This window comes from Lepidochelys kempii, chromosome 8, assembly GCF_965140265.1.
Source record: "Lepidochelys kempii isolate rLepKem1 chromosome 8, rLepKem1.hap2, whole genome shotgun sequence".
NCBI classification, from domain to species: domain Eukaryota; kingdom Metazoa; phylum Chordata; order Testudines; family Cheloniidae; genus Lepidochelys; species Lepidochelys kempii.
In genome coordinates this window covers 70045241-70066023 of record NC_133263.1, presented here as the reverse complement: position 1 = coordinate 70066023, position 20783 = coordinate 70045241, and the positions used below count along the sequence as shown (strand labels likewise).

The 20783-nt window shown below is 40.8% G+C and overlaps 1 protein-coding gene across 1 annotated transcript in view; it reads right to left on the bottom strand.

The window, feature by feature from the left end:
• Window positions 1–20513, bottom strand: part of LOC140916621 (uncharacterized) — a 37261-nt gene extending 16748 nt beyond the window's left edge. Inside the window, exons 1-3 of the mRNA XM_073358294.1 lie at window positions 20442–20513; window positions 17160–17432; window positions 9817–9895 (exon numbers count right to left, since the gene is read on the bottom strand). Of these exons, the coding sequence (XP_073214395.1) occupies window positions 9817–9895; window positions 17160–17432; window positions 20442–20513 (424 nt within the window). The remainder of the gene's footprint in view (window positions 1–9816; window positions 9896–17159; window positions 17433–20441) is intronic.
• Window positions 20514–20783: the final 270 nt, after the last annotated feature.

The following is a 20783-nucleotide window of genomic DNA, read 5'->3' as shown; positions in this document are numbered from 1 at the left end:
CCCATATAAATAATGGATTTTCAGTCATTCCCAAATGATTATGTGCTCTGTATGTTTGTTTAATCCTCATCATGATTTCTTCACTCATTTTCAATATTTTTCCTTTATTTTCTTCCTTCATCCTTACAAAGGTTTATGACAAGAGTATGTCCAGGCAAACACACAGCAGCATGAGTACATAATGTAAATCATAACACGTACCAATTAAATGTATACAGACCTGATTCTCCTCTAATTTACACCCAAGTCAGACTGATGTAATCTACTAATGGAATTACTCCTGATTTACACCAGTGTAAGAGCAATTAAGCTGCTTTGGATTTGTACCAGTATAAATGAAAGGAGAAAGAGGCAGGTCCATTTATTTTTAAGAGTTGTGGCACTGGGTTGCAAACAAAGCATGGTGGTTCCATGGTTCGCCATCTTTTCTGAGGAGTCAGGAGCCCTTATAAACCTTTAGTTTTTCCACTAGCCTCTTTGGAGTTACACTGGTAATACCATTCCGTTCTCTACTGTGATATAGAAATTTATTTAATAGAATTCTTTTCTGATTTAGAATTTTGTCCTTATCAGTTTTCTCCTCCACAGAGGACTTCCATATATCCTCCAACGGGTTATGTTGATGCCTTTGTCATTTTCAGTACATTTTCCTACAATTGTCCCTGAATTTTCTTATCTCTTTGTATTTTTTTTTACCCCCACTCTGGAGTTTATAATTTCCATATTTCACTCTGCTGCTTTTTCTGACAGTTCAGTTTCATTTCTTTCCTTGAACTATGCCTTGTTTAGACAGAATTTATCTTTGCATTATGCAAATTTCTTATCTTAGATTTGAAAAGCACAATTTTTGACTAGCGTCATTAAATTCCATGGATGTCTTTTATAGCATCACAACCATATCAAGTTTTTTTATCAACTCTATTGTAGTTGTATTTCTTAGGCATTTATAATCAACAAAATCATTGCTAGGTGTGGTGGGGCTTGCCTGGTTTCTGATAAATATTTATCTTCAGCTACTGTGATCCTTTATGGACCTTGTTGTAAAATCTTTTTGCATTAATTTTGCTGATGCCATGGGACTCCTATGAGATTTTGGGGTTAATACAAATTATATTAGGAACACCTGCATAAATGAAAAGCTAAACCCAATCATGCTTCTAGCAACATTTGTATTTCATGAAACACCTTGCTAGTCTCTTATCCTTGTACTAGCATATGATGTCTCATCTGTGTTCCCAAATATTTGTAAAGTGCCCATCGCTGCAGCAACCTAAGCATCAGTTACCATATTTGATCATAGATACTCTTGTATCTATGGCATTCAGCAGAGACTTTTTTCCTTATCTATCTTTTCCCATATGCAGTCCCATTAGTTGAGGGCCGGTAAAGTACAGAAGTTAAAATTCCCTAATTTAGTGTCTAAAGGTTGGTTCAAGGCATTCTTAGAGTAGAATCTTCACTTAGAATTTTGCTTTCCTTGCTGGTTCAACAGATCCAGACTCTGTTGACTACAGCTGGCTGAAAAATTTCCACTGCAAGTTTTCTGTTGAAATCAAGATGTTTAATGAGAATATGATGAGTCTGGTAACATTTTAGATGATAAAGTAAAATTGTTTAGACTTTGTTTCATTTTAATAGTATTGAAACAATTTTGATAAGCTAGAAATGTTTTCTTTCAACTTTATCATTGATTCATTTTTCTAACTCAATATACTAATTGTAGTTGATATATTATAATATTGTTACACATTATATTAATATATTGAATCAGCATTATTCAAATTGAATGATAGACCTTACAGAAATGAAACAATTCAATGGCTCTCAATTGACATTCTTCTGAATTTTTGTTGAGGGAAATATTGAAATGTCAGCTTTTTGTTCCAATTTGGAATAAATACAAGTTTTGAAAGGTTGTAATAGAAATTCCATTTTCCAACCAGCTCGCCTATTAACATTCATGGTGTGATACAAAGCTTATTGTTTTAGCCTAAGAGATTGTGCTGGTAGTTGGGCATTGTGCTTGGCTTTGGGGAATGGCAGTTTTCAAAGAAAGTAGTAGAACTTATGTCTGCTATTTTCAAATCTGGGACCTAAAACTAGAAGATAAATCCCTATTTAAGCACCAACAGAAAAGTAACCTGATTTTTAGGGCACTGAAAACTCACAACTCTGACTTTGGTGGGATCTGCAAGTACTCAGCACTTCAGAACCACCCTCACCCCCACTACTTCAGTCACTAAGCTTCAGGCACTCATATTTGAAAATTTTGGCCTATATGTGTTGCTTTCAAATTTTACACGTACCTTGTTTGTTTTTTTAATTAGATGCATCTCGCTTGCTATCAAACAATTGTTTAAAATATACCTCTTACTCCACTCCTCATATCATTGGCAAAATATGCATATCAGATACCTGGATGAAAAAGTATACTATTATCTTATTAGAGAACATGTACTGTAGGTTTAGTGAAATTTATTTTAATCAAACAGAGATTAAAATTGATTTTCCAGCCAAGTATGTAATTTGCTGAATATTCAAAGATGTACTATATAGCTAAAGAACTTATAGTTTAGCTTTTTGTTTGCAGTTGAGTGATTTTTACATTATAGGAGAAAATATATCTTCCTTCTCTGAATATTCAGCTTGAAATCCTGGCCACACTGAAGACAATGGCAGTCTTAGTAACAAATCAGTTGAGGATTGTCAAGGTTCCTCCCCCACTCTGAACTCTAGGGTACAGATGTGGGGACCTGCATGAAAACCTCCTAAGCTTACTTTTACCAGCTTAGGTTAAAACTTCCCCAAGGTACAAATTAATTTTATCCTTTGTCCTTGGAATATCCACTGCCACCACCAAACTCTAACTGGGTTTACTGGGAAACGTAGTTTGGACACGTCCTTCCCCCCCAAATCCTCCCAACCCTTGCACCCCATTTCCTGGGAAAGGTTTGGTAAAAATCCTCACCAATTTGCATAGGTGACCACAGACCCAAACCCTTGGATCTGAGAACAATGAAAAAGCATTCAGTTTTCTTACAAGAAGACTTTTAATAGAAATAGAAGTAAATAGAGGTAAAGGAATCACCCCTGTAAAATCAGGATGGTAGATACCTTACAGGGTAATTAGATTCAAAACATAGAGAATCCCTCTAGGCAAAACCTTTAAGTTACAAAAAAGACACACAGACAGAAATAGTCATTCTATTCAGCACAATTCTTTTCTCAGCCATTTAAAGAAATCATAATCTAACACATACCTAGCTAGATTACTTACTAAAGTTCTAAGACTCCATTCCTGGTCTATCCCCAGCAAAAGCAGCATACCAACAGACACAGACCCTTTGTTTCTCTCCCTCCTCCCAGCTTTTGAAAGTGTCTTGTCTCCTCATTGGTCATTTTGGTCAGGTGCCAGCGAGGTTACCTTTAGCTTCTTAACCCTTTACAGGTGAGAGGATTTTGCTCTGGCCAGGAGGGATTTTAAAGGGGTTTACCCTTCCCTTTATATTTATGACAAGGATGAAAAACTGTTTATCCATATTAGTAGTCAGTTAGTAGCAGGTTCAATCCCTATGTCTGACACATAATTATTTACCTAGTTTGGCAATATTTCTTGCCCCAAAAGGAGATATTTTGTTTTGCATAATGCTGGGTCAAATATTAGACAAGAATAAGGCTTTATAGAGTTTGGTTTACAGTTCTCCTAATAAAAAGAAAAGGAGTAGTTGTGGCACCTTAGAGACTAACAAATTTATTTGAGCATAAGCTTTTGTGAGCTACAGCTCACTGCATCCGATGAAGTGAGCTGTAGCTCATGAAAGCTTTTGCTCAAATAAATTTGTTAGTCTCTAAGGTGCCACAAGTACTCCTTTTCCTTTTGCGAATACAGACTAACACGGCTGCTACTCTGAAAGTTCTCCTAATGCTCTTAATACAGCAATAAATACTTTTAAAGAAAGAAAAAGAGCACTAGAGTGAAGAGTAAGCACCAAAGGCCAGATTTTCCAAAGGTATTTAGGCACCTAAAGGTGCAGCTAAATACTTTTGAAAATCCCCACTGGGTGCCTAATCAAAGGGAGTTGGGCAGATCGGGCTTCTTTGAAAATCCCATTAGGTGCCCATCTACATCTTTAGGCATCTAAATACCTTTCAAAACCTGGCCTCAAGTCCACCCACACGTCAGTGGAAGTGAGGAGGCAGGCAAACAGGGGAATTAGGATCCCAACTGAGCCTAAAGTAGGACAATGATGAAATGCAAACACATTAGGATGCTTCTTCCATGCTACTTTCATTAATAGTTTCTTTTCTTCTTTTTTTTTATTACTGGAAGTGCATTATTTGCTACTCAGTGTTCATAATTTGCTGTTCCTTCCTTAACATGTCTGTCATCCAACCAGAGTGCAAATGAAATGTTATGTAATTTAATTGATTAGTCATACCAGAAACAAATGAATACAGTACTGAAGTGCAGATTTCACAGACATCCCAAGAGTCAAAATTTGTTGACAAAATATTTGGCAAATACTTGCTGATAATGAACATGTTAGCAGAAAATTGTAGTCATTTTGCAGACAAAATATGATGAGGATAAAAAGGACTAAATTCACACGGATTACTATTCACAATGAATAATTTAACTAGTTCTAGCTGGCAAAATACTGCCCTTCAGAAAAATCAGTTTAGAACACATTTAACAAAATAATTCACCCCCAACCATCCATCTACCACCAATCCATCCATTTTCATGCATCCTATTCAACTCTACATATTAGAATTGATATGCAGACATAAAGAGGTATCTAGTAGGTGCAGAAACAGCCAAAGCAGGGACTACTGCATTGTGGGGAGGAGATAAAACAGGACCCAGCCAGGGCCACCCCTTTCCACTGTTAACCCAGAACTTTACAGGCAGACCACACTCCCCTGAGGGCACTATGACCAAGTGGTGCCTCCCCCTCCCCACTGTGTGGGCCTGGGAGACAACTGCAGAGAGGAGCCAGCCAGAGACTTCAGTTGGTAGGGGCAAAAGCAACTAAAGCAGGGACCTCTGGACATTGAGAGTACTTTCTACAATTCTGAAAGGTCTTTTGCTACCCTCTGCTGGTGGGCTGTTGACTGCAAGTCTCCTGCTCCCACTTCCCTACCCACCCCTCAGTCTCTTCACCTCAGATTCATTCCACACCTGCCTCTCTTACCTTCTCCCCTTCCCATTTAGCTTATTCCCTCCTAACTAAAACCATAGTAAAATAAATAAAAAATGGTGGGGGCAAACATAATGTGAGTTCCATCACATGATTCACTCTGCTTGCGTGTTCTAGTCCTTCCCCCACCTCTGTGTCTGTCTTGTCTATTTAGACTGTAAGCGCCTTGGGGCAGAGACCAAGTACTACTTGGTGTTTGTATAGCCCTTAGCAAAATAAGGCCCCATGAGGGTGGGACCTTCGGCACTATCCTAAGACATGCTAAATAAAGAAAAAGTGTTCAACTATGAAGAGGTTGTTTTTCTCTTTGCTTTAGATGCTGATTCTGCAAGTGGATGTCAGTAACCTGTCTTCACTGACCTTAACTCTGCTAACTGGAACTCTCACACAATTGTCTGCAGAATGAAGTTGTTAGAGTGCAACATCTCTTCTTAGAAGTTTGACTGTTAATGCATGCCTCCCACCTCTCACCGAAGAAATCTCTAGCAATGAACACTAGCTCACATCACACACAAAGACTGAACTATTGCTTCAAAATGGCCTCTTGTCAAACTGACCATTTCAACAGTTGATTTCACAGGACAAGAAATCCTGGAAACCATATGGAAAGCTTAGGTGTCTTGACAAGTGTTATTGAATGGAGTTTTTCCAACTCTTGAAATTTCCTGTAAAAATAATTTGAAATTTCAGTTCTGATGGAAAGTTCTCAAAGGATATCAGGCAGTTGTAATTCTGCTGACATTCACATGATTAATGAAGGATTTATAGGATTTGCATAGGAAATGAAATATCGGATACTAACTAGGACTCTGAATAATTTGTGGGGAATAATCTACTTTATAAGTTTAGCCTTCTTCATTTTGTGAATTGTCCACAAGCAGTTTAAAATTTAGAATTTCACAAGCAGTTCCTAGAGAGCATCCAATTTATAAAATTTGAGCTGGTCTAGCTACTTTTGATTGAACTCACAGTCTACATGGTATTGCTTCAGATTTCAGATTAGTTGGTTGCCTCTTAGCACTAGAGTTCCAGTGAAGATTCTCTCATTTACAAATTCAAAATTCATTTTTCACAGATATTTTCTAATCTTTTCTTACAATTCATTGTCAGAGTCCTCCTCCAAGTCAACTCATGTTAAAATAAGATATTTGCTGAAAATGAACACAAAAAAAGTGGATGCAAATTCCAGACTTCGACTGAATATTTGCAGAAATTGTTTAGACGTGTTCCCCGAGTTTTTCCACCAGCCTGATTAACTGTACCTGCAAAATATACTAGCTGTGAACAATAATCTGGCCCTTAAAACAAAACAACAACAACAAAAACAACAAACTTCCAAACAAACAAACAAACCCAACACACCCCTACCAACGATAACCCTCAAGGTTTTTGGTTAAATGGCATTGATTTGGTATCAACAAGAGAAAGTTGATCTCCCAGCCTGCCTTTTGTAAGTCTCACCAATGAAGATTTTAGACCACACTGGCTAAAAGAAAGGGTATGTAACAGATAAGCATTTAGCTTCAGTGCTTCATGAAGAATAAGGTAGAGGCAATTTAAACTTTTACTGTACTTGGTTTAAACAAATCACAAATGTCACATAAAACCTCCGCAAGGAACAACGCATAGTGACAACGCATAGTGATTTAGCAATTACTTATAGGTACCGCGGATATGAGCAGTGGGAAGTGTTGGGGATGTGTGTGTCAATTTTTTAAATTTAAATTAAATTGGGGGTGAAAAAAACCCCAAAACAGATGCCAGTCAGACCCAAGTAGCACCAGTGTGCCAGGCAAATTCTAACTCTTCTATTTTAATGAAAAATATCCATGGGATCTTTTAGGACAAGTGATTAGATGCACATAAAGAGTTGCTGCCAACAGAGCAGCATCCCCCAGCACACTGATCCAGTACTGAGGGAGGAAACAGTACCATCTACTGCATCACCAACATTACTTCCTGAAGCAGCCCAAGTTTTTCTTGGTAGTCTCCCAAGTAAGTATTAATCCAGTACAGCCTTGTTTAGTTTATGACGCTTGAGAAAAGTCACAGTCCATTGCAGGAAAATTATTAGTCATTTAAAGATTTTTGTTTTGCTGTTCATCACTCGTTGTTTGCTTGATTCAACATTGCAAAGCACAATCAAGAAGGGAAATAGTGTAATGGTATTGCCCTGACATTGTGGATTATACAAAATTGCCCTCAACTGGCAGAATTGTACTTTTTTTGGCTTCTCTTCTATAAACAGACCTTTTTTGCCAAAATCAACAGCTGCAATGTTGGCAAGAGAGAAATGCATGCTGCTCAGAGATAAATTACATTTCTCTTGCTTGTGTATCAGAGCTTCTGGCTAGTGTTTTTGAGGTTTCAGTTACCTTGGAATAAAACAGAAGTGTTGTAAAACTTCATTTTGAAGATGCAGTATCAGCAGCAGAAAGTATGTTAATTGAAATAATATTTTAAACATAAATTGGAAGAAAACAAAATGGACAAGTGTTCTATAAGGCGGGGAAGGGAGGAAAGGGGGGAAGATGAGGATTTTTGTTGGGAAAAGTCCCAGGCATTGAAATTACCCTATTGCCGCTTTTGTGCTATTGAGTGCAGCTGTGTCTTGCCACACTTTTGAGACTGGGAAACTCTCAGGATTCCAGGACAGTTGAACAGCTAGCTGACATATTTGGTCTAGTACTATTATGTCAATACTGAACTAAGCAAGACCCAAACTACTGTAGTAGTGACTTTGGCATCACATTAGTGAGTTGTGTTGGAACCGGATACCATTAGGTAAATCTCTCTCTCACACGAACAAATGAGGAACTGAGCCTAGAACTCTGCTCCTTCATCTCCAGAAACACAGGCTTGTATATCTTGAACTAAAGGAAAGCACCAAGCAGCAATCAGTCCTTCTCTATTGCCAGTCATTAGAGATCAACGTCACTCAGACAAACTAAACCAATACATTATATATGCATATGAAGGATAAAGAAAAAACTTCCGTTAGTCCTGTTTTTCATATTATAGCTCCTTGCCCTATGTTATATGTTCCAAAATTTTGACCCATCTGGAATTCTGATTTTTCATATCAAGCAAATTCACTCAACTAAAAGGATGTCTATTAAACCACTATTCTACAGATCCAAGCACAATAGAACTTTGACACTAAAATGACGTTCTAGTTGTCAGAAAAGAAAAAGACTCTAGCCTTGCGTTCTGCACGTAAATTTTGGATCAGGTAAGGTTTGATGAAAAGCCCAGTGACATCAAGGATCTAATCCATTGGATTAGGTGCTTTGTGGGAAAAATTTTTAATGAAGAATGTGCCTTTTCCTGCTCCCTGTATGTACCAACAGGGAGCAGATAATTAGGCTGTACCACACCCATTAAAAATTCACCATTGTTTACATTTGGCAGGAATTGCATATAATTGACTCAAAGATTTACCCACAATTAAGAATTCACCCTTAGATAATTCAGAAGCACAAACCAGATACATGAATGCATGATTACCTGAGTTATAATTTCTCCAGATACCTGATATGTAATCAATATAAAATTTATTTCTGCTTTATGAAGCTTTTGTTTTCAAGAAAGAATGGATCAGTGAATGTGTCAGAAAGGTTTCCAGATATCAGTATTGAGATAAAAACTTCAAAAACAGACTCCAACGAGAGACTGCTGAATTGGAATTAATTTACAAACTGGATACAATTAATTTAGGCTTGAATAAAGACTGGGAGTGGATGGGTCATTACACAAAGTAAAACTATTTCCCCATGTTTATTCCTCCCCCCCCCCCACACACACTGTTCCTCAGACGTTCTTGTCAGCTGCTGGAAATGGCCCACCTTGATTATCACTACAAAGGGCTCCCCCCAGCCCCCCGCTCTCCTGCTGGTAATAGCTCACTTACCTGATCACTTTTGTTACAGTGTGTATGGTAACACCCATTGTTTCATGTTCTCTGTGTATATAAATCTCCCCACTGTATTTTCCACTGAATGCATCCGATGAAGTGAGCTGTAGCTCACGAAAGCTTATGCTCAAATAAATTTTAGTCTCTAAGGTGCCACAAGTACTCCTTTTCTTTTTGCGGATACAGACTAACATGGCTGCTACTCTAAGAACTGTAATGTCTCTACAGGAAGAAGAGAGCTGCCTGAGGGTTTGGGAAAAGAAGCAAAGAATGATATTCTGGATTATGTGTAGCTCCCCAGTAATCCTTAGATCCACTGAGACAAATTTCTTGATCTTGAAGGAGGTTAATTACTAACTATTTATAATCCCAAAGCAGCAGCGTCCTTATTATAATGCTATATCATATACCAATATGTCCCTTAGCTAATGTGACTGGCTAATTATTAAAATACTCTTTTTCTCCAGCTGTTGTCTTCCTGGGTAAACAAATTTCTAAATTCAATCGGCTTCTATTTGCACTTCATTGCTTCTTGACAGCAAACACTCTGCAAAAATGAGCTGCCTTGTTTATAATCTCCAAGGGCAGAAGAAACAAATGTATGCATAATTTGCCTAATTTTTTGTAATACTAGCTTCTTCAAAAGATAGCTCTTAAGAAGTTTAGTTTTTGCACAAAGTGAATTTTAAAGGCACACCCTACCCATTTTTTGGTGTCCTAGTGGTCCCCTGTGCTGCATTTCAAATGTGGTTTCGTTGCAGTCAATTCTGCAACTTGTCTTCTGAAAAGAAAGAGAATTAAAAATAGTCAAAGCAAGGGCAATGAGCAAAAGGTATCATTTCTGGCATGTACAGTAGCTCATTTACAACTGGCTCAGTCAGTTAAGAAATATACAAAACTCTGCCACATTCTAGTGAATGCTGGATTTCCTTCCTTTATTCATTCTGCAAAAAGAAAAAAAAATGGACATTGAGCACTAGCTCAAATAACATTTCTTTTTCCATTGGTGATGTCTGATCATATATAATATGCATGCGTCACAATGCTATTACAGTTATGGTTCTGCCAGCACTTCCATAATAAACCCCTTACTGTAAGGGTTTACTTTGGTTGTTTTAAATCACATTCCTGCTGAAAAAGACATATAAGGGCAGAGGGTGGGTAATTAGAGTGAATGGAAAGTGGATGTCCAAATCCCTTATGTGGGTTTGAAAAATCTCGGGCAGAACCTGGAAGTGTGATGCAAGTTGACAGAACAGCCAGGACCTTTCCTTCCAAACATCCTAAGGTATTGAAGAAAGAGAATATTTTTTAGGAAAGGAAGGAATACTATATGCTATTTTACTGCATATGCTTACTTTGTGGTCCTTTTCATTGTGTAGTGATTTTCCTGAGCCATGATTCAGGAATTTCAGCTCCTCTGCTGAATGTGTGCAGGGTACATGAAGATGAGGAGGAGAAAGAAAGATTTAACATTGGGGCTGCTCTGAGTATGTGTACCTGTGATCACTGCTTGCGGAAAATGGGTCTCCAGATGTGTTTTGTGATGTCTAGTGGCAGCAGGAGCAAGAAGATATAAGGTCATCCTCCATCTTGGAAGGCTGAACTTCACACTGCAGGGAGATCAGGGTAATGAAGGTGTTCTATTTAGTGAATTTCATGATATTTTTGAATGAATTCATTTTTTTTTTAAATTGCCTGGCTCTAAAGAAATCAGTTTTGCCTGATTCATGAAAAATCTGATACTTTCAAACTAAATTTTTGGAGGCAAAAAACTCTCATTTTAGCAAGCTTCTTTTTGTGTTTGAAAGTATATGAGAAAGCCTGACCTTATGTGACATTGCACTCCATATGATTTTATGAAATATGCTAATGAGTGTGAATATAATGTAACTGGAATATGCTTCATGCAAAAGGTCTCTTGTAAGGTATCATTACAAAACTTATAATCTACTGAGTATGGTCATCCAATTTGAATAAATGTATCATTCTTGTATCTGAAACTAGAAATATGAAATATAACTCTGATATCCTATTGTAATTATACAAAGTGTGGGCCATTAATGGTGGCTTGGAATCTTGATGGCTCCCATTAACCAGGACAATTGGTTGTAAATGGCTCTGTTTACTTGTAAGTCTTCCTGTATGCATGTGTGCTGGCAAGTGCGTAATGAAATCTTACAGTAACGTAATCATGTCACCTGAACTGGAATCCGTCTTAAACCTGGTGATTTTCCATTTAGAAGGAGGGGTGGGAACCCAAAGAGACAAAAGATTCCTGCCTTGTGCCAAAGCTATAAAACGGGGTGGAACAGAACAAAGGGGGTTGCAGTCATGAGAAATCCCTTAGCTACCACCTGAGCTGTAACAAGGACTGTACCGGGGAAAGGATTAGTCCCAGACTAGAAAGGAGTCTAGTCTGTGAAAGAAACTTATTGGAACATCTCTGAGGGTGAGACTTTATCTGCAATCAGTTTCTTACTGTATTAGGCTTAGACTAGAGTGTTTTTGTTTTATTTTGCTTGGGAATGTACTTTGTTCTGTCTGTTTATTACTTGGAACCACTTAAATCCTACCTTTTATATTTAATAAAATCACTTTTTGCTTATTAATTAACCCAGAGCAAGTAATTAATTTCCGGGGGAGGAAACAGCTGTGCATATCTCTCTATCAGTGTTATAGAGGGCAGACAATTTATGAGTTTACCCTGTATAAGCTTTATACAGAATAAAACGGATTTATTTGGGGTTTGGACTCCATTGGGAACTGAGCATCTGGGTGCTGGAGACAGGAGCACTTCTCAAGCTGTTTTCAGTTAAGTCTGCAGCTTTTGGGAGACGTGGTTCAGACCTGGGTCTGTGTTTATAGCAGGCTAGCATGTCTGGCTCAACAAGACAGGGTACTGAAGTCCCAAGCTGCCAGGGAAAACTCAGAGGCAGTCTCAGCACATCAGGTGGCAGTCCCAAGGGGGTTTCTGGACTCAACCAGTCACACCATATATTAACATATATACAGGCCTAATAAGAAAGCAAATGACTTCATCTTCCAGGAGTATGATATACTAGACTGTGGGTGTGTTTACTACTAGTTGCTACTGCATAGACCAACAGTTGCTGAATTAGCTGAGCTATTCATTTAGCTCAGCAGGTGTACAACTAAAATTTTTTTTTTGAGCCAAAGGTTGTGAATTCCATTCCTAGTACTAGCTTTTTGCAGCTGGCTTATGACAATGGCTGTGAACGAGCTATTACATTGCTCCATTTGGATATTTAGTGCAATCACTTCTATATTTGGGAGGACAAAAAAGCTACTTTTGCCTGCAGAGATGAAAGCTAGATATACATTAAAAATATTATGTTATTTGACAGTCAGATTGATGAACACCTCCAAGAACTCAGCATCAGTATTACAGATTTGCAGAACAAACCTGGTATTTTTGGGGAGAGGGAAAATGTTCTCTGAGTCATATTTAGCAATTAAAACCTGTTTTATTGAAAAATGTTACAAATACAGTTGCAAAAGTTCCTTGCAAGCTGCAGGTTTGACCCATAAGGTTCAATGGTAAAACAAAGTGTCATTTATCAGGAAGCCAGAATGGTTAAGTACAATCTGGGGCCATCTGCAAAGACCTGAACCATCCCCCAGGTGAGAAGTCCAAGCTGCTATGTGCAACCATTCCACCCATTCTAACACAGCATGAACTCCCCTACCATATCAGGTGCTGGGTTGTTCTGTTCCCACTGGGCTGGGAGAATAGGTGAAGATGTTTGTGCAGGGAGTCAGTGCAGAGGCCATGACTAGGATAGCTGGTTCTCTGAGGGAGTCTGAAAGGGCACAGACTTCTTTAGGTGTGACAATCAGTTGCTCACCTACATGTCCAGATCTGCCCGCCATGACCTACCACTTGTGAGGAATCTGGTGAGTCCTCCTCATGGGTGAGTGGTGGCATCTCAAGATCTCCACTGCCACCAGCTTCTATGTACCCAATGCATACGAATGACCATGCTGGGTCAGACCAAAGATCCATCTAGCCCAGTATCCTGTCTTCTGACAGTGGGCAATGCCAGGTGCTTCAGAAGGAATGACCATAACAGGTAATCATCAAGTGATCCATCCCCTGTTGCCCATTCCCAGCTTCGAGCAAAATTGAGGCTAGGGACACAATCCCTGCCCATCCTGGCTAATAGCTATTGACGGACCTATCCTCCATGAATTTATCTAATTCTTTTTTTAACCCTTTTATAGTCTTGGCCTTCACAACATCCTCTGGCAAAGAGTTCCACACGTTGACTGTGAATTGTGTGAAGAAATATTTCCTTTTGTTTGTTTTAAACCTGCTGCCTATTATTTTCATTTGGTGACCCCTAGTTCTTGTGTTATGAGTAGTAAACAACACTTAATCATAGAATCACAGAATATCAGGGTTGGAAGGGACCTCAGGAGGTTATTTAGTCCAACCCCCTGCTCAAAGCAGGACCAATCCCCAACTTAATCATCCTAGCCAGGGCTTTGTCAAGCCTGACCTTAAAAATATCTAAAGAAGGAAATTCCACCACCTCCTTAGGTAACACATTCCAGTGTTTCACCACCCTCCTAGTGAAAAAGTTTTTCCTAATATCCAACCTAAACCTCCCCCACTGCAACTTGAGACCATTACTCCTCGTTCTGTCATCTGCTACCACTGAGAACGGTCTAGATCCATCCTCTTTGGAATCCCCTTTCAGGTAGTTGAAAGCAGCTATCAAATCCCCCCTCATTCTTCTCTTCCGCAGACTAAACAATGCCAGTTCCCTCAGCTTCTCCTCATAACTCATTTGTTCCAGTCCCCTAATCATTTTTGTTGCCCTCCGCTGGATGTTTTCCAATTTTTCCACATCCTTCTTGTAGTGTGGGGCCCAAAACTGGACACAGTACTCCAGATGAGGCCTCACCAATGTCGAATAGAGGGAAACGATCACGTCCCTCGATCTGCTGGCAATGCCCCTACTTATACATCCCAAAATGCCATTGGCCATCTTGGCAACAAGGGCACACTGTTGACTCATATCCAGCTTCTCATCCACTGTAACCCCTAGGTCCTTTCTTCAAAACTGCTGCCTAGCCATTCGGTCCCTAGTCTGTAGCAGTGCATGGGATTTTTCCGTCCTAAGTGCAGGTCTCTGCACTTGTCCTTTTTGAACCTCATCAGATTTGTTTTGGCCCAATCCTCCAATATGTCTAGGGCCCTCTGTATCCTATCCCTACCCTCCAACATATCTACCTCTCCTCCCAGTTTAGTGTCATCTGCAAACTTGCTGAGGGTGCAATCCACACCATCCTCCAGATCATTAATGAAGATATTGAACAAAACCGGCCCCAGAACCGACCCTTGGGGCACTCCACTTGATACCGGCTGCCAGCTAGACATGGAGCCATTGATCGCTACCTGGTGAGCCCGACAATCTAGCCAGTTTTCTATCCACCTTATCATCCATTCATCCAGCCCATACTTCTTTAACTTGCTGGCAAGAATACTGTGGGAGACCGTGTCAAAAGCTTTGCTAAAGTCAAGGAACAACACGTCCACTGCTTTCCCCTCATCCACAGAGCCAGTTATCTCATCATAGAAGGCAATTAGATTAGTCAAGCATGACTTGCCTTTGGTGAATCCATGCTGACTGTTCCTGATCACTTTCCTCTCCTCTAAGTGCTTCAGAATTGATTCCTTGAGGACCTGCTCCATGATTTTTCCAGGGACTGCGGTGAGGCTGACTGGCCTGTAGTTCCCAGGATTCTCCTTCTTCCCTTTTTTAAAGATGGGCACTACATTAGCCTTTTTCCAGTCATCCGGGACCTACCCCAATCCCCATGAGTTTTCAAAGATAATGGCCAATGGCTCTGCAATCACATCCGCCAACTCCTTTAGCACTCTCGGATGCAGCGCATCTGGCCCCATGGACTTATGCTCATCCAGCTTTTCTAAATAGTCCCAAACCACTTCTTTCTTCACAGAGGGCTGGTCACCTCCTCCCCATGCTGTGCTGCCCAGTGCAGCAGTCTGGGAGCTGACCTTGTTCGTGAAGACAGAGGCAAAAGAAGCATTGAGTACATTAGCTTTTTCCACATCCTCTGTCACTAGGTTGCCTCCCTCATTCAGTAAGGGGCCCACACTTTCCTTGACTTTCTTCTTGTTGCTAACATACCTGAAGAAACCCTTGTTGTTACTCTTAACATCTCTTGCTAGCTGCAACTCCAGGTGTGATTTGGCCTTCCTGATTTCACTCCTGCATGCCCGAGCAATATTTTTATACTCTTCCCAGGTCATTTGTCCAATCTTCCACTTCTTGTAAGCTTCTTTTTTGTGTTTAAGATCAGTAAGGATTTCACTGTTAAGCCAAGCTGGTTGCCTGCCATATTTACTATTCTTTCTACACATCGGGATGGTTTGTCTCTGTAACCTCAATAAGGTTCTTTAAAATACAGCCAGCTCTCCTGGACTCCTTTCCCCCTCATGTTATTCTCCCGGGGATCCTGCCCATCAGATCCATGAGGTCATCAAAGTCTGCTTTCTGAAGTCCAGGGTCTGTATTCTGCTGCTCTCCTTTCTTCCCTGAGTTAGGATCCTTAACTCAACCATCTCATGATCACTGCCTCCGAGGTTCCCATCCACTTTTGCTTCCCCATTTAATTCTTCCCGGTTTGTAAGCAGCAGGTCAAAAAGAGCTCTGCCCCTAGTTGGTTCCTCCAGCACTTGCACCAGGAAATTGTCCCTTACACTTTCCAAAAACTTCCTGGATTGTCTGTGCACCACTGTATTGCTCTCCCAGCTGATATCAGGGTGATTGAAGTCTCCCATGAGAACCAGGGCCTGTGATCTAGTAACTTCCGTTAGTTGTCGGAAGAAAGCCTCGTCCACCTCATCCCCCTGATCCGGTGGTCTATAGCATACTCCCACCACGACATCACCCTTGTTGCTCACGCTTCTAAACTTAATCCAGAGACACTCAGGCTTTTCTGCAGTTTCATACCGGAGCTCTGAGCAGTCATACTGCTCTCTTACATACAGTGCAACTCCCCCACCTTTTCTGCCCTGCCTGTCCTTCCTGAACAGTTTATATCCATCCATGACAATACTCAATGTGAGTTATCCCACCAAGTCTCTGTTATTCCAATCACATCATAATTTCTTGACTGTGCCAGGACTTCCAGTTCTCCCTGCTTGTTTCCCAGGCTTCTTGCATTTGTGAATAGGCACTTGAGATAACTTGCTGTTTGTCCTGCTTTCTTAGTATGAGGCAGGAGCCCTTCCCTTTTGCGTTCTCCTGCTCATACTTCCTCCCAGTATCCCACATCCCCACTTACCTCAGGCCTTTGGTCTCCTTCCCCCCGGTGAACCTAGTTTAAAGCCCTCCTCACTAGGTTAGCCAGCCTGCTTCCGAAGATGCTCTTCCCTCTCTTCGTTAGGTGGAGACCATCTCTGCCTAGCACTCTTCCTTCTTGGAACACCTTCCCATGGTCAAAGAATCCAAAGCCTTCCCTCCGACACCACCTGTGTAGCCATTCGTTGACTTCCACAATTTGACGGTCTCTACCCAGGCCTTTTCCTTCTATGGGGAGGATGGACGAAAACACCACTTGCACCTCAAACTCCTTTATCCTTCATCCCAGAGCCACATAGTCCACAGTGATCTGCTCAAGGTCATTCTTGGCAGTATCATTGGTGCCCACGGGAGAAGCAGGAAGGGGTAGCAATCCGAGGGCTTGATGAGTCTCGGCAGTCTCTCCGTCACATCGTGAATCCTAACTCCTGGCAAGCAGCAAACTTCTTGGTTTTCCCGGTCGAGGCAGCAGATAGATGATTCAGTCCCCCTAAGAAGAGAGTCCCTGACCACCACCACCCGCCTCCTCCTCTTCGGAGCGGTGGTCGTGGAACCCCCATCCCTAGGACAGTGAATCTCATGCCTTCCAATCGGTGGAGTCTCCTTCTGTTCCCTTCCCTCAGATTTATCATCTAGTCCACTCTCTGCATTAGTACCTGTGGAGAGAACATGAAAACAGTTGGTTACCTGTATCTGTGCTGCTGGTACATGGACGCTCCCCTTTCTTCTTCTAGAGGTCACATGCTGCCAAATTTCTTCACCTTCCTCCTGTCCCCGCTGCGCAGCCTGTACTGAATCTTCAGAACATTGTGCCTGTAGAAGCATATCCTGACGTCTGTCCAGGAAATCTTCAGTTTCTCTTACGCAACGCAGGGTTGATACTTGTTTCTCCAGACCTTGAACCTTCTCTTCCAATATGGAGACCAGCTTGCACCTTGTACAGACGTAGTTGCTTCTGTCCTGTGGAAGAAAGACAAACATGGCACATCCAGTGCAGCTCACAACAGCTGAACGCTCCCCATCCATATTACCTTCCTTCTACGAGCTTCCTCAGGAGTTGTAGTAACTACTCAGAGAAGCCGGCAAGATGTAAGCCTCGGTGGGCTCTCCCCGGGCAAATTCCCAGGCAAACTCCCTTTGTTAGCCTCTATGCTGCTCACCGCTTTTTATAACAGTCAGGCCCACTCAAGGCTCACCTGGAACAAAGCACTCCCCATTCACACTTTTCAAACAAACAACCAATCAAGCACACGATCAAACTGTCAAACTGACCCCACAACAGACACTCAGATACTCACCAACACAGCTTTCCTAATGCAGCCCTTAGTGTACCTCCTCTCAGACAGATCCCAGGCAAACTCCTTCTGTGAGCCTCTCTGCTGTTTGCCGCTCAGCTGGTTCGCAGCTTATTTACTTTCCTTATTTACACTTCCTTATTTACTTTCTCCACACCAGTCAATTCCAATATATATATTTTTTTGAGATGAGGAGACCACATCCTCATACAGTGGAAGTGCAACAGTCTTCTAACCAATCATCTTCATAAATGCACCTACTACTACCATAGGATGAAAAAATAAGGCTCACCCACTTATCTCCTAGAGGTATCTGTACACACCTGCAAATCTCAGGGGACCAGTAGGGAAACTGTCATCAGGTGACAATGTCAAAGTTGAGCACATATTAATCTTCTGGATATGTTATTTAAAGATACACCTCTGGAATCACTGCACTTGTTTTGTTCCCTTTAAACCCCACCTTTGCACTTGTTAGATTAAAAAGCACTTTGTTATCACACACCTGTGTATTTGCCTGCACTAACCATTCAGCAAGGAATTTTGCACCTCCAGGGCACTGCCTGACACCAAGGAGCAACGCTTGCTGAAGTGCACAACCGCTTTGTTCTCACTTCAGTCTCCTTTCTGAGATTTCAGTGGGTGAGGAAGTTACCAGAACTCACTTGTGGCCTGACCTAAAGTCCCTGCAAAAGGCTTCCATTAACTTCAGTAGGATTTGGGTCATGCCTTTGATTAAGTGAGTTGACTATTTACATATCTATCGATTTTGAAAATCCCACACTAAATACATAGAAGCAGAGCATAAATAGCAATTTTCATAGCAGAAGTACCTTTACCTCTGTTTAGGCTATTGAGCAGCACAATAAAAGATAGGGGTACTTGGGATTATACTATTGCTATTACTTATTCAGGAGGTAGAAAGGAAACTAAAAAAACATCTCACTGAGGCCTACTGAAGAGACAACAGGAACTATTGGAGGTGAATGAGACAACTGGAAAGTCATGAAGGGGAAACGAATGAATAGAGAATAGCTGTGATGGAGACAGGGCATTATAGGAATGGAAGAGACTGTGGGACATTTCAAGGAAGAAACGGACAATTTTTAGGAGTAGAGTTGAGCATATGATGAAAACAATTGTTTTTTAATGTTTGTAAAAGAAATCAGAATTTTCTTTAAAATATTTCCAAATTATTCACCAGCTCTATGAGATGAGCAAATAATGGAGGATAAATAATTTATTTGAAAAATATCACAGTTTGTTAAATATATTGGGCCAGATTCTCCAGTCAGAGCAGCGCAGAATGAACAGACTACCGATGTAGCTTATCAATGGAATCCCCTTGTGCAGAAACTCTCCATTGGCATAAAGCTAGTCGAAACAGCTCCTGCGCTAGTCTCCATCCCAACCCATAGTTCAAGGGGAGAGAGATAGGTGTCATGGGTGGAGAGGGGGTGTGTGTGTGTGAGAGTGAGAGAACAGAGCTCCATGCCAGGGGAGGATGGCTGTCATAAGGTCCCTGAGGGCCTTATTCATTGAGATTAATTTTTTGATGATTGCTGCAGATGAAGAAACTATACATTTACTATAGTTTTTTATTTAACAGGCTGAAATGTTTTGTTACACTTTTTAGGTTACCAGCATTCTGCATCTCAGTACTTTAGTTTTTGGAACTGAAACTAATGTTCCCCCTCCCTTCTCTTTTCTATTTCTCAACAAGCTGTCATAAAAAGGGCACGGTACATAATCATCCTTATGTTAACTTTCTGGAGTTGAAATGCTATTCCTCTAGGGTTGCCTTAACGCTAGCACTTGGCATATGCACAAAAAGAGGAACTGTGGAAAGGAGGAAGGACTTTTTTTGTGATGGGCGCACACCTTGGAAATGAGACAGCTGAGAGTCATGTGATTTAGGGATAGCCTGAGATTGATACCTTTCTGGATACAGATTTGTTTTTAAAAAACTCAGACACAGTCTATTTTTGATGGTTAAATGTACAAAGTCAGTTAACGATTGTGTGAAAGCCCAGGATTTGTTTGGTTTTTTTTTTTCTTAGTGAACCTCAGCCTTGGTTTGAAAATAAGCTCTGCAGGGTAGGGACCGTCTCTTTGTTAAGTCTGTGCAGTGCCTGGGCAGTGCTTATACAGCTAGTGCCTCTAGGCATTACTGCAATACAAATAATAATGTATTTATGTAGAATAGATTAATCTGTAATGCATTCAAACTAATAACTGGCACTTATGTAGCACCTTCTCTTATAGGAGGTCACTGCTTTACAAACACCAATGAATTTTGCTTCACAACACCCCAATTACATAAATGTAATTTCACTCATTTCACAGATGGGGAAACCGAGCTAAAGGGAAGTTTGTGGCTTGAATCAAGCCACCCAAGAAGTCTGTGGCAGAGCCAGGAAAAGAGCCCAGATTTGGCTCCTAGTCCTGATCTTCAGCCACAAGACTACACTTACCTCAAATACTTGTTGTATGCCTGTTTCCTACAACTCGCAGAAATCAAATCCCCTGCTTCCTGCAACATCTCACCAATTGGTGAGGTAAGTACATAAAAATCCCCAGCTTGGGCTGATGCTTCTACTTTGCCCCATCCTTCCTACGGATCTGTTTTTAATGGACTTATGTTCAAAGTCTTCAAGAGGGTTCTATGCATTACCACCTCTTCCTGTGTCCAGGAGAAACTTGTCTCCCCCTTTAGGTCTTCTGTTGTACCTGGAGGTAGCTCCATTACCACTAAACTCTTTGGTGACCCAGTCTGGGCAGTCTTCCACCTAAACAAAAACTAACCAAGGGCCAGGAAACAAGATAAGGCAACTGATAAAGATAATACTTCTACATGCAGATCTCTACTGAACTGACTCTGATACCCCCTGGAACATATCCAATGGCACCTCTTTCAATTTCTTAGCAAACATGCACTAAGGAAGAGAAAAATTCATAAAGCCTAGAACAGAGATTGACAACCTTTGGCACATGGCCCGCCAGGGTAAGCCCCCCG